Source organism: Nerophis ophidion, linkage group LG13, assembly GCF_033978795.1.
Source record: "Nerophis ophidion isolate RoL-2023_Sa linkage group LG13, RoL_Noph_v1.0, whole genome shotgun sequence".
In the NCBI taxonomy this organism is placed as follows: Eukaryota; Metazoa; Chordata; class Actinopteri; order Syngnathiformes; family Syngnathidae; genus Nerophis; species Nerophis ophidion.
Genome location: NC_084623.1, coordinates 51,090,657 through 51,104,187, shown reverse-complemented (window position 1 = coordinate 51,104,187; position 13,531 = coordinate 51,090,657). Strand labels below are relative to the sequence as shown.

General features: G+C 38.2%; 1 protein-coding gene across 1 annotated transcript; it reads right to left on the bottom strand.

The window, feature by feature from the left end:
* Positions 1–209: 209 nt before the first annotated feature.
* Positions 210–10,864, bottom strand: chchd2 (coiled-coil-helix-coiled-coil-helix domain containing 2). The gene is made up of 4 exons (XM_061919164.1): positions 10,692–10,864; positions 4,883–5,129; positions 2,274–2,427; positions 210–534 (listed from the first exon to the last, which is right to left on the bottom strand). Exons 1-4 carry the CDS (start codon positions 10,739–10,741, stop codon positions 524–526), a joined length of 462 nt encoding a protein of 153 aa, XP_061775148.1. The 5' UTR covers positions 10,742–10,864; the 3' UTR covers positions 210–523.
* Between the last annotated feature and the right edge of the window lie 2,667 nt (positions 10,865–13,531).

Below are 13,531 nucleotides of genomic sequence, written 5' to 3'. Positions count from 1 at the left end.
ATGACTTCAAAGTGAGTTTTTATACTACCGTATTTTGCTTAAAAATGATGGACTGTTGCCATTACATGACTGTAATGTGTATTAAATGTCCGACACCTAACTGTTCAATAGAAAATGTTACCCATTCTACTTCGAGAGTATCCGCCATACTCCTCAATTTGTTTTACAAGACTCTCATGATCTGTATTTGTTAAAACAGACCAGAAAACTGAGATTTTTCAAGCGCTTTATTGTTCTAAAACCATTACAGGTGCTTGGTCAAGTAATTATGATCTAAGAATGCCGTTTTTTCAGCGCAATCCCATGAAGCACTGGAGCTAATGAAATACAACAAAACATCCACTCAAAAAACACGATACTGTAAGATATAAACATTCAGGATTACAAACACTCTCCTAATGCGTGGAAGTATGGATTCTGTCTGATAATGATCAACTGTTATAATTAAATTTCACTTTTTGTTCTGTTATTGATTAGATCATGTTGTCATCTGGCAATCCATTTCAGGGCATCTGGATCTGATTCAAGACATACCTGTAGAGAAAAGATTTAATTTGAATCGAAATAAAGAAAGAAAATAAATAAACATACTTTACAACCTTTCAGTAATGTATGATGGGTTATTAAAGCCACATGTAGAGAAACCTCTTGAAGTTCAAGTTGTACATTTGTGAGAATTAACGATCACCAACATTAGCCAATCAGAATTGTTGAGCCTAGCGTTTGTTCTGAGAAAGACGTCTCACTCTGTGCGCCGCTCTCAGCGCGTTTATTGAACCTTTTGTCAGTCATTCACAATTTTCGTCTAGTCGGTGGGTGCAGAACCTCTCCACAGAAAGCACAGACCGAGAGCCTTGTGACTTGCCGGCGAGAAATTCCGCAAAGTAACAAAAATGATGGGGCAAAAAATATGATTACAAAGCCAAAAGTCCTGTTGGGGTAATATTTTATCTTTAAACTGGATGGGCAATATACGCCCATCAACATGGATAAACAAGCAGCAATGGCAACAAACAAAAGACTTCTGATCTAGTTTTTCCATCTGGGGAAAAAAGTGCACTTTAAGATGTCCACTATATATTGAAGTTACATTTTTGCTTACAGAGATGACTTCATTTGATTTATTTTTTTGTTTATGTATTTAAAATAAAGTTGTTTGCCTTCAAAATACATCACAAAGATAAACAATTCTACAGTAATGAGAAATAAAAACTTTATATCTAGTTACTTCCATTATTATCATATATTATGATTACATTACATTATAAACAGTGTATAGTTTTTACCAGTTATTTATTCAGTTTAAGAGCATGTTGTAGACAAAAGCTCTAAAGCCTGTCTGCATAAAGCCAAACATTTTGAAAGGACTTTAGTGCAAACTGTTGTAACGTGACACAAATATGTTGATTGACAGTCTTAAAAGTAACATAGCTTCTTCCTTTACTCCTTATGTTTGCAGTTGTATGCCATCCATCCATTCATTTTCTACCGCTTATTCCCTTTGGGGTCGCTGCAGCCTATCTGAGCTACAATTGGGCAGAAGGCGGGGTAACCCCTGGACAAGTCGCCACCTCATCGCAGGGCCAACACAGATAGACAGACAACATTCACACTCACATTCAAACACTAGGGCCAATTTAGTGTTGTCAATCAACCTATCCCCAGGTGCATGTCTTTGGAGGTGGAAGGAAGCCGGAGTTTACGGAGGGAACCCACGCAGTCACGGGGAAGACATGCAAACTCCACACAGAAAGATCCCGAGCCCAGGATTGAACTCAGGACCTTCGTATTGTGAGACAGACACACTAACCCCTCTACCACCATGCTGCCCGCAGGCAGTTGTGTGTAAAAAAACATAAAAATTGCAATTTTGGAGAGAGAAATTGCATTTTTTTTTTTTTTTTAAATCAAACTCATGCAGCCCTAATATGGAGACAGATAATGCAGCTGAGATAGGCTGCAGCACCCCTCGCGACCCCGAAAGGGACATGCGGTAGGAAATGGATGGATGGAAAAACGGATTATAAGATGCCACCTTGCCAGCCGGGGACTAAAAATAACCAAGATCTGAATCTGCGTTTGTAATCAGCATTAAAAGGCATACATTGGCAATGGCAATCATGTACTTTTTCATGAAAATCGTCCAATACTCGTCGGTACATTCCTAATTGTAACCTATTACATGCTTATACAAATATACACTTCCTTACTAAACACTTCTAAAGAAGCCCTTTTTTTCCTATGCAAATCTAAACATGTGATTGCATACTTACTGTTTGCAAACTTGCACTCTTTGAGAACCTCGCTGAAACCTTCGCAGAGTTTGAGATCGCTCTGGGACTGAGCGCACTCAATGAACTGCCTGAGCTCATAGGAACAGGCCTGCTGCTGTTGTTGCTGCTGCTGTGGTTGCGCCTGGTAGGGCTCCTGACATACAAACAGGATAGAAGACGATATACATTCATCTGTGATATCATTTCCAAAAATAATATTGGAGTTTGCAGTAGAGATCGAACCGATAAGTTTTTTTTTTTTTTAAGGGTCGATACCGATTATTAGCAGTCAAGGAGGCCGATAACTGATATTTAGAGCGGTGAAAGTTATTTAAACATGATTAGTAGATGTCAGTAAAAAGCTGGACATTATTTTTAAGAACATGTCAGACCAGTAGCGACAGAATGTTTTATGCGGCGCTAATGTTGGGATTCATTTAGCCCAAAAACATTATGGAATTTCACAAGCAGCTTTATTACGACTGTCTAAGAGGAGCATCGACATTTGCATTTCAAAATATGGGAAATCTGCTGGGAAAAATCAGTAAAAATATGGAATTTCTCTTCAACACAATACTTCATCTACTTAATTTTTTAGAAGTTTATGGATTTAATTGTAAGGTGTCATCGTGAGGAACCATGCAATATTGCTTACATGTACAATACAGGCCAAAAGTTTGGACACACTTTCTCATTCAATAGGTTTTGTTTATTTTCATGACTATTTACATTGTAGACTGTCACTGAAGGCATCAAAACTATGAATGAACACATGTGGAGTTATGTACTTAAATGGTTGTGGAGGAGGGTGTGATCGGCGTGCCTCCTGCAGGAATGGAGTGTGTATGGCCCGGCCTCGGAGCCAGCGGCAGGTGAGTAGATTGCCCAGCTGGGGTTGATAATCTGATCACCTGTCGCCCTTATTAGCAGCAGCCAGGACGAGACACGTGTTGGAGTTGGAGTTGCGGGTGAGCAGACGCTTTAGACCGAGGGAGGGAAAAGCAGAGACACGCCGGACTAAAAAGTCGGAGAGACATTTTGCTGGGAAGCAAACCATACTGCTGTATGAAAATAAAAGACTTGTTACACCAGACTGCCGGGGCTCACAAAGCTCTATCGAACTCAGGAGAACCCTCCATGAGCAAAGACTCTCACAACGGTGAAATAACTGAAAACATGTTTTATATTCTAGTTTCTAGCCACCCTTTGCACTGATTACTGTGTTGCACACTCTTGGCATTCTTGAAACTCATCGAGAGAATGCCAAGAGTGTGCAGAACAGTAATCATAGCAAAGGGTGGCTATTTTGAAGAAACCGGAATATAAAACATATTTTCAGTTATTTCACCTTTTTTTGTCAAGTACATAACTCCACATTTGTTCATTCATAGTTTTGATGCCTTCAGTAACAATCTACAATGTAAATAAATAGTCATGAAAAAAAAAAAAAAAATCATTGAATGAGAAGATGTGTCCAAACTTTTGGCCTGCGTTGTATATAAACAATTTGGGTCTCCTTTACGTATTGTCGTTGAAACATTTTTTAAGTTGGTTGACATCCTTTCTTCCTGGATGATACAGAAATGATGAGAATGTGTGAGCTGCTGCCTGATCTTATATGCTTATATAATAAGTCCATTTGTTTACACCATGTTTGAATTTTTGGCGGAAATATAGAATAGAATAGTTTTATTGCAATGAACAGGTTCAAAGAACAACAAAATTGGAGCAGATCCTCCTAAGGTGCATATACAATATGGTAGTATAAATAGTAAAAAAAAGATAGAGATGACAGATGTATCTATGTATATGTATATACATCCACACAGATGCATATCTGCATGCATATGAATATACATACACACATACATATAACATTATTGCACATTTTAGTCCAAAAAAATAGAAAACATTTAAACATTACACATGAGGACGTGATGGACATATTGTGCTCACTCAGTGCCTGTTTAATGATACTATGGCTCTTGGGTAAAAATATATTTTTTTCTGTCTCCCTAATGTCCATCCATCTCTGTTGCGTCATTTGATTGAATCACGGGACATGAAACCGTGGTGCTCCTTTAATGAGGCCACGCTGCCAGTGTTGTGGATGGAAGCTTGTTGATCGCAGCAATAGCACAAAAAAACTCAAAACGGAACTGGTAAGACACCATGAAAAGACAAAAATAGGATTTCCTGGCAAAAATTGGAAGTGTTGACGTACTGCAAGCGATCAGCACTGCAAGGAGAGGAAGGGCCGGAGAAGATTTCCCACAAAAATTTAAATAAATGCCATGTCAGATATTAAAACATATTTGGGGAGGATTATTGATGATGACAGTAATTTGTCAACTTAAATGAAATGTGGTTCTAAAAAAAAAAAAAAGGTATCTTTTCTCATGCTGGTGTTTGAGCAGTGGTCAATACCTTCTACTTCACTAAATATTTGTTTATATCCTAAATTCTGGTATCACAAATATATATTGTATCGGAAACAAGGGCCAATAAGGATTTACATCAAAATTCCCAATATCGGCGCCCATTATCGGTCGATCTCTAGTTTGCAGTGGTGTTCAACTTAAGGACTGCTTATAGTGATGGTTATTAACCTGGTATGTGACATCCGGACGCGCGGGCTCGGAATTCCCACCGCCGCCGAAAGCCCCGGTCATCGCGTGGCCAAGGGTGTGCCCGACCGCAGAGCCTACCGCTACCCCGGCAGCTGTAGTCGCCATCTGGGCAAACATACCAGGCTGCTTGGGTGCTGCAGCTGGAGCAGCCAAAGCAGATGGGGGAGCCTGCATGGGCACAGGTGCATGAGAAGGACGTGGTGGTGGCGGTGGAGCTGGTGCACGCCTGTGGAGACATTTTCAGAGGATTAAATTGCAATCTTAATAATCAATAAAACAAACATAATGCTATTGGGTAACAGTAGAAGAGAAAGTCAAACGCAAATAGATGGAATAGACATTGAAAGGGTAGAAGAAACCAAATTTAGGGGTGTAATAATAGATAATTTAATAAACTTGAAATCTAATAAAATTATACATTTATCTACCATATTTTTGGGACTATAAGGCGCACTTAAAATCCTTTCATTTTCTCAAAAATGGACCCGGTGCGCCTAATGTACGGAATAATTCTGGTTGTGCTTACCGACCATCAAGCAATTTTATTCGGTACATGGTGTAATTATAAGTGTGACTAGTAGATGGCAGTCGCACAAGAGATACAGTGGGGCAAAAAAGTATTTAGTCAGCCAGCGATTGTGCAAGTCCTACCACTTAAAATGATGACAGAGGTCTGTAATTTTCATCATAGGTACACTTCAACTGTGAGAGACAGAATGTGAAAAAAAAAATCCAGGAATTCACATTGTAGGAATTTTAAAGAATTTATTTGTAAATTATGGTGGAAAATAAGTATTGGTTCAACCATTCAAAGCTCTCACTGATGGAAGGAGGTTTTGGCTCAAAATCTCACAATACACGGCCCCATTAATTATTTCCTTAACACGGATCAATCATCCTGTCCCCGTAGCAGAAAAACAGCCCCAAAGCATGATGTTTCCACCCCCATGCTTCACAGTAGGTTTGGTGTTCTTGGGATGCAACTCAGTATTCTTCTTCCTCCAAACACGACAAGTTGAGTTTATACCAAAATGGATACATGGATGATACAGCAGAGGATTAGGAGGATGTCATGTGGTCAGATGAAACCAAAATAGAACTTCTTGGTATAAAATCAACTCGTCGTGTTTGGAGGAAGAAGAATACTGAGTTGCATTCCAAGAACACCATACCTACAAACCCTCGATAAAGGGCTGGGCGATATATGGATAGACGCGATATATCGCGGGTTTGTCTCTGTGCGATATAGAAAATGACTTTATCGTAATATTAGAGTATACCTTCTCACGCAGTTGTTTTTAGCTGTGGGCATTACACTACAGGCTCTTACCACTCCTTCTTGTGTCTCCTCACAGACAGCGAGCGCACAAACTTACACACGTCACATACGTATACGCCCTGGCCCAGCAGAGAGGTAGCAGCGCAGCTAACATTAGCTGTGATGCTAGCGGACTCGGAGGTGCTGATTCTCATCCCAGTCAAGTGGTAATAAGAGAGAAAGAAGGTGCGAATATGGTAACAAATGAAGGAAGAATTAATTCCCAAGAAAAACAGCACGGGGTCTATCGTCTGGTGGTGGTTTGGCTTCAAGCGGGAATATGTCGAATAGACAACTTTAATTTGTCAAGTGTGGGGCACAAGCGTTGCTACCAAAAGTAGCGTTACTGCCAAAATGTAGCATCATTTGAAAATTCACCTGCTAATAACTTTAATAAATATAGTTTTGGTAAATTGATATACGGTAATTGTGATTAACTTCCCTACATGAAAGTTTAAAATGAGCATATATTAATGCAGTATGAACAAGAATGTTTTAATATAGACACATAGAATCATCATACTGCTGTGATTATATGTATCAAGTGTTCATTTAAGGCTAAGGCAAAACACAGAGATATATATCATCTATCGCGATATGGCCTAAAAATATTGCGAAATTGAAAAAAGGCCATATCGCCCAGCCCTACCTCGATATATCGAATATATCGCCCAGCCCTACTTGAAGCAAACCTGTTAAGTGAAAACCATTTCACTTGACAACCTCTTTAAGCTCATTGAGAGAATTCCAAGAGTGTGCAAAACAGTAATCAGAGCAAAGGGTGGCTATTTTGAAGAAACTAATCTAGAAAAGAAAACGCATTTAATGAAGAGAATGTGTGTCCAAACTTTTGGCCTGTGCTGTTATTTTTTGATCAACTTGTCTGAATTTGACTGTCTCAAGGAAAAGACAACTTGTAAACAAATGATCCCGTAACGTTTAAACAAATACAGTAAAGGGGGTAAAGATATGGGGTGGTGTTTACAGTAAATCAGAAGTGCTGTTTATAATATTCACTTATTGCCCGATTGTAGCTGAGATAGGCGCCAGCGCCCCCCGCGACCCCAAAAGGGAATAAGCGGTAGAAAATGGATGGATGGGATGATATATTTATATTATGAGGTACGTCTGGGTGATATATCGATAATACACGACATATCGCGGGTTTGTCTCTGTGCGATATAGAAAATGACTATATCGTGATATTCGAGTATACGTTCTCACGCAGTTGCTTTTAGCTGCGGGCATTACGAGACAGGGCCTTCTCTGTGGTCGGCCCTAAGCTCTGGAACACTCTGCCCCTCCATGTTCAAACTGCTTCCACAGTGGAGTGTTTTAAGTCTCATCTTAAAACCCACTTTTATTCTTTGGCTTTAACACTATGTGAGTTGTGTGGTCCTCTGTCCTCTGTGTTTTTCTATACATTGTGATTTCTATTTTACGGTTTTAATTGCTTTTACCCTTTAAAATTGTTTTTAATCATATTCATTTTTATATTGGTTTTATATTTATTTATTTATTGTCATTGGTGGAGCATAATGTTGTTTTTAACATGGCTGTGCAGCACTTTGGAAACGTTCTTGTTTAAATGTGCTATATAAATAAAGTGGATTGGAGAGATTTCCTTCTCAGACAAGAGCAGGCACACATTCTTACATACGTCACATACTGTCACGTCATACGTCACATACGTATATGCCCTCGCAGAGCAGAGAGGTAGTAGACTGGGCTACGTTAGCTGCTAACGTAGCCGTACGAGAGAATGAAGGTGCGGATCTGGTAACAAACGAAGGAAGACTTAATTCCCAATAAAAACAGCGGGGTTTCCATCGTCACTCGCTAGAGAATGAAGAGAATGTCATAACGTTTGTCGTAACCTACCACATAGTGAAGGACGAATACTATTTGATTTCCTATTATGCAGCTCATTTTAATTTGACACTTAAAATGTCTGACAATATTGCACTTTGTTTTGGAAATGACTTGAATGTTTGTGCCATTGCTTAATAACTTTAATAAATACACTTTTGGTCAATTGACTTAGTTGTGATTTCCCTCTCTGCATGAAAGTTTAAAAGTAGAATATATGAATGCAGTATAGAAAAGAATGTTTTAATGAAATCTCGGGGTGTAACGGTACGTGTATTTGTATTGAACCGTTTCATTACGGTGTTTTCAGTTCGGTACAGTCCTGGCTTAAGGTGAAGGCTAATTATCTTTTAGACTAAGATTAGTTCATTCTGCGGTGTGTGCGTGTGTTACGGACAGTGTTGATTGAGGTGTGTTGAAGCAGCACTTAAATGAAGAGTTTCTGTCTGTGATAGTGTATATAATAATGTAAGTGCATCATAAAGCCTACATGAACTCCAGGGTGTTCAGGGATGAATAGTCTCTCCTATTGCTACTGTACTATCTTTTCAGCTGTAGTTACACTAATCATTAGTAATGTAGCAGCCTAGTTTTGAATGGCAGGGTCCCTGCTATCACATGTTGATACAAATATAACATTTACATAATAAAAATCAACTACAGGGTTCCCAAATGCTGTAATAGATGAAGCATGATGAGTTGACTTGAAGCTGTTTAATGTTGCACTTTTTATATGTAGAAGAAAATTTTGTCATTTTATTTAATCCGAGCAACACGTTGAGGCAGTTTATTGTTGATTAATGTGGGCAGAATTATTATTGTGTCCCAATCTTAAAAGGGTAAAGTCATTGTTTACAAATTTGGTAAATAAATAACCAAAAATTTATATTTTGTTGTTTTCTTACTGTACCGAAAATGAACCGAACTGTGACCTATAAACTGAGGTACGTACCGAACCGAAATTTTTGTGTACCGTTACACCCCTAATGTATACACATAATCATCATACTGCTGTGATTATATGCTTCAAGTGTTCATTCAAGGCCAAGGCAAAATATCACAATATATATCGTACATCGCGATATGGCCTACAATAGGGCTGGGCAATAAAACGATAACGATATATATCGCAATAGACATGTGATCAATATCAATAGAAAATGGGGTCGATAGAACGTTCGATAATTTCACTGAGTTCTGTTAGAAGAAAATAGTAATAAACGCACAGCCGGACCCGCACGGCATTCTGGGGGGTGTAGGCAAAGGAAGGTTTAGCCTCTCGACCTATCACGGCCGAGCCTGAACCGCAAGGCATTCTGGAAAATGCTAACAGGGGAAAAAAAAAAGCAACGATTGATTGATACTTTTATTAGTAGATTGCACAGTTCAGTACATATTCCGTACAATTGACCACTAAATGGTAACAACCCAATAAGTTTTTCAACTTGTTTAAGTCGGGGCCCACGTAAATCAACGAAACGGGAATATGAGTGCGGCAGCACGAGATGAGATTGTAAATAAAAAAAGAAACGTCACGTCACCAGTTTGGCAGTATTTTGGATTGTTTAAGTCCGATACGAATCAGACTAATACTGTCTGCAAACTGTGCAAGGTCGTAGTACTGACCAAGTCTGGGAACACGACAAACTTATTTTACCACCTGAGCCGCTCTCACCCGCTGGAGTACAGCAGCAAACAGCCACAACATCAGCCGGTGCAAGTGGAACAGCACCGAAGCGGCAACAACAGACCACCATGGAGAGGTAGTGTCGGCAGCAGTGCCATCCATCCATCCATTTTCTACCGCTTACGACAAAAATTCAAAACATTATAAAGAAATAAGGGATGCAGTGGTGTATCAATTAGCGAAGGACATGCTACCGCTCAGCATAGTTGACAAGTCTGGGTAAGCATTTATTTAATGTCAATATTTGCACATCGACCAGTATTTTCATTTATTTGACTGTTTTTCTTAATGCTGACCTCGTTCTAAAGGTTAAATTTAAAATAAATATTTAAATTCAGCCTTTTTTCTCCTGGTCTTTATTTAGAATAGTTAGTTTTTTTATCGATAACTATCGATATCGACTGATATGAAACACTTATATCGTGATAACATTTTTTGTCATATCGCCCAGCCCTAGCCTACAAATATCGCGATATTTAAAAAAAAAAGCAATATTGCCCAGCCCTATTATGAGGTAATTCTTTTAGGACTGAAAATGAATTAGTACATTAACAGTCCAGTTGGAAAGGCACTACAAAAAAAAAAGTTAGACTGCATTTAAATGTCCTGTTAAAAACTGGTAAAGCCAGGTTAATGTTTGTTATGAAATTAAACACGTTGTTGTCACGTGATGGTGGTCAGCACACTATGACCTTGGTTACACAATTGTTTTAGTTCAACCCAATTTGTTACAAATATGAATCATCGTAGTTTAAAAACATATACACATCCCCATAAAAGTGGTATATTATAGTTTGAAGGTTGTATTTCTTTAGCATTGTTGCGAGTGCAGTCACCATCATGCTGGGCTAAAAAGGACACGCTGTCTTGTCACAATGTCTTTTTTTATATTAGTCGGCAACGTTATACGTTACCTGGCTGGAGGAGCCATCATCGATGTTCGGCTTCTGCTTCCTCTCGGCATATTTAAAATATAAATGTGGCTGTTGTTGAGTGTTGTCTGGGAAAATGTCAAGAAGCGACTGCGCCACAATAGTCCGGCTAGCGTTTAAGTAGCGACCTTTAGCTATTCCGGAACTTTCTGTGTTACATCATTCACCTTCCGAGTAGCTTCCGGTATGACACGGCGACAATAAGGACACTTGCATCACTATTTTCAATAAAAATGTTTGATGAATCTGAATAAGCCTACGGCTTTGCATTTTGTTTATTATATATATATATTTTTGTATTCTATTTTTATTATATTGAACTTACAACCCCCTGGCGCTGTTTTGTACTGTTTTCATAATGTTTCATAATGTTTTATATTGTTGTTTGACTTATTGTTTGTAATTGTTGAAATTTAAAAATAAACCTTAAAAAAAAAAAAACTATTTTCAATAAAATGCTCAATGTTTTATTTCACAATCATGACATTTCATCTATATAATTTCGACTTTTATGTCATAATAATAACTTTTTTATTTTATGACTTTCTTTTCTTATAATTTCGATTTATTATCTCACAATCATGCCCTTCTATTCCATAATTTCGATTTAATCTCACAATTTAGACGTTTTATTTCACAAATATACTTTTTTTCCACTCACAATTTCGATTTTATATCATAATATTTGACTGACTGATGACTTTTATGTTTTAGTTTCGACTTTTTATTTTATGACTTTCTTTTCGCATGGTTTATATTTATCATCTCATAATTATTAGGGTCCTTAGCCCATGGCAAAGGACTCCACGGAGTCCTTTGCCATGGGCTAAGGACCCTATTGAAACTGCTGTGTGTTATTATTATTCCGCACCTATGCGCTGTAATTTGACCCCCTTAACATGCTTCAAAACTCACCAAATTTGACACAAACGTCGGTATAGCAAACCTTCCCAAAATATTAAGCAACTAATCCCCCAAAATGAAAATTGCGCTCTAGCGCTCCCTAGGAAAAAATTACAGACAAAACTGCATGTAACTTCTGTTAGGAATGTCATAGCGACATGAAACAAAAACTCCTATGTAGGTCTGACTTAGACCCAATTTTCATACACTCACTTCTTTCAGCAAAAATCTACAGGAAGTTGGCAAAAACCCCTTCAAAATAAATTTTTTGCAAAAAATGCAATTTTTGCCTCTTTGCGCTGTAATTTGACCCCCTTAAAATGCTTCAAAACTCACCAAACTTGGCACACACATCTGGACTGGCAAAAATTGCGATATAATGGAAAAAACAAACCCCAAAATCCAAAAATGCGCTCTAGCGCAATTTTTTAATAAAACACAGAAAAAACTGCTCCTAGGAAGAAAACACAAACAAAATTGCTTGTAACTTCCAGTAGGAATGCCGCAAAGACATGAAACAAAAACTTCTATGTAGGTCTCACTTAGACCTATATTTTAATAATTGACAGCCTGCAGAAAAAAAATCAACATCAAGTTGGCAATCACCCCTTCAAAATAAAAGTTTTGTGAAACCCCGTCACCTTTTTTCAAACGAAAACTCCTCCGAGTGCGTTTGTCGTTTCGGCTTCAAACTCGCACAGGAGAGAGTTTGGACCCTTCTGATTAAAAGTATGGATCAGAGTTTTGATTACTGCTCCGGTTTTGATTTTACATGCCTTCAAATAACACCCGTGCAAATTTTCCTAAAAAATGTCATTTTTGCCTCTTTCATCTGTAATTTGACCCCTTTACAATGCTTCAAAACTCACCAAACTTGGCACACACATCAGGACTGGCAACAATTGTGAGCTAATAAAAAAAACAAACCCCAAAACTCAAAATTGTGCTCTAGCGCCCCCTAGGAATACAACACAGACAAACTGCTCCTAGGAAAAAAACACAGACAAAACTGCTTGTAACTTCCGGTAGGAATGTCAAAGAGACATGAAACAAAAAACACTATGTAGGTCTCATTTAGACCTACATTTTAACAATTAACATACTTTAGCAAAAATCAACAGGAAGTTTGATATTTTCACTTCAATACAACAACTGCATTACTTTCACAATGCATTAGATTCTCAAAATAGTGGCCCCAAGGCGTCTTCTACCGCTTATCCGGCCGTGGGTCTCGGGGGCAGCAGCCAAAGGCGGACCCGACCAACGCTGCTTGCAGCTTTAATTACTTTTGAATCTCATAATTTAGATTTTCATATTTCATAATTTGTTTAATAATTTTGATTTTTCATCCCATGAATGTCATAATTTTGATTTTCATATTTCATAATTTATTTTTAACAGTTTGGATTTTTAATCTCATAATTATGAATTTTTCCTCATAATTTCGAGTTTTTACATCAAAATTATGACTTTTTATCTTATAATTTTGACTTTCTTATATCATTTCCATCTCATAATTTCGATTTCATTTTGTGGCAAGGGGCGTGGTGATTGGCCACGAAGCACCTGACAGGTGAGTGGATAATCTCAGCGGGAACGAGTTATCTAATCACCTGTTCCTTTATTAGCGGCACAGGAGACCCTGAGAGGGGAGGAGAACGCGGAAGACATGCGAAGGAGGACGAGCGGCTGAAAAGCCGACTGCACGGACGAAGCGAAAAGAGACACTGTTTGATTTCAAGTACAGGCCGAAAAAGCCATCCGTATATTTGTGTGTGAACAAAGATTAAAACATTGTAAACGATGCCTGGAGTGTGCTGCCATTACTGATCCAGAAGTACCCAAGCATGAGCCTTGCTACACATTTATCTCATAATCATGAATTTTTATCTCATTATTTCCACTTTTATCTCATAATT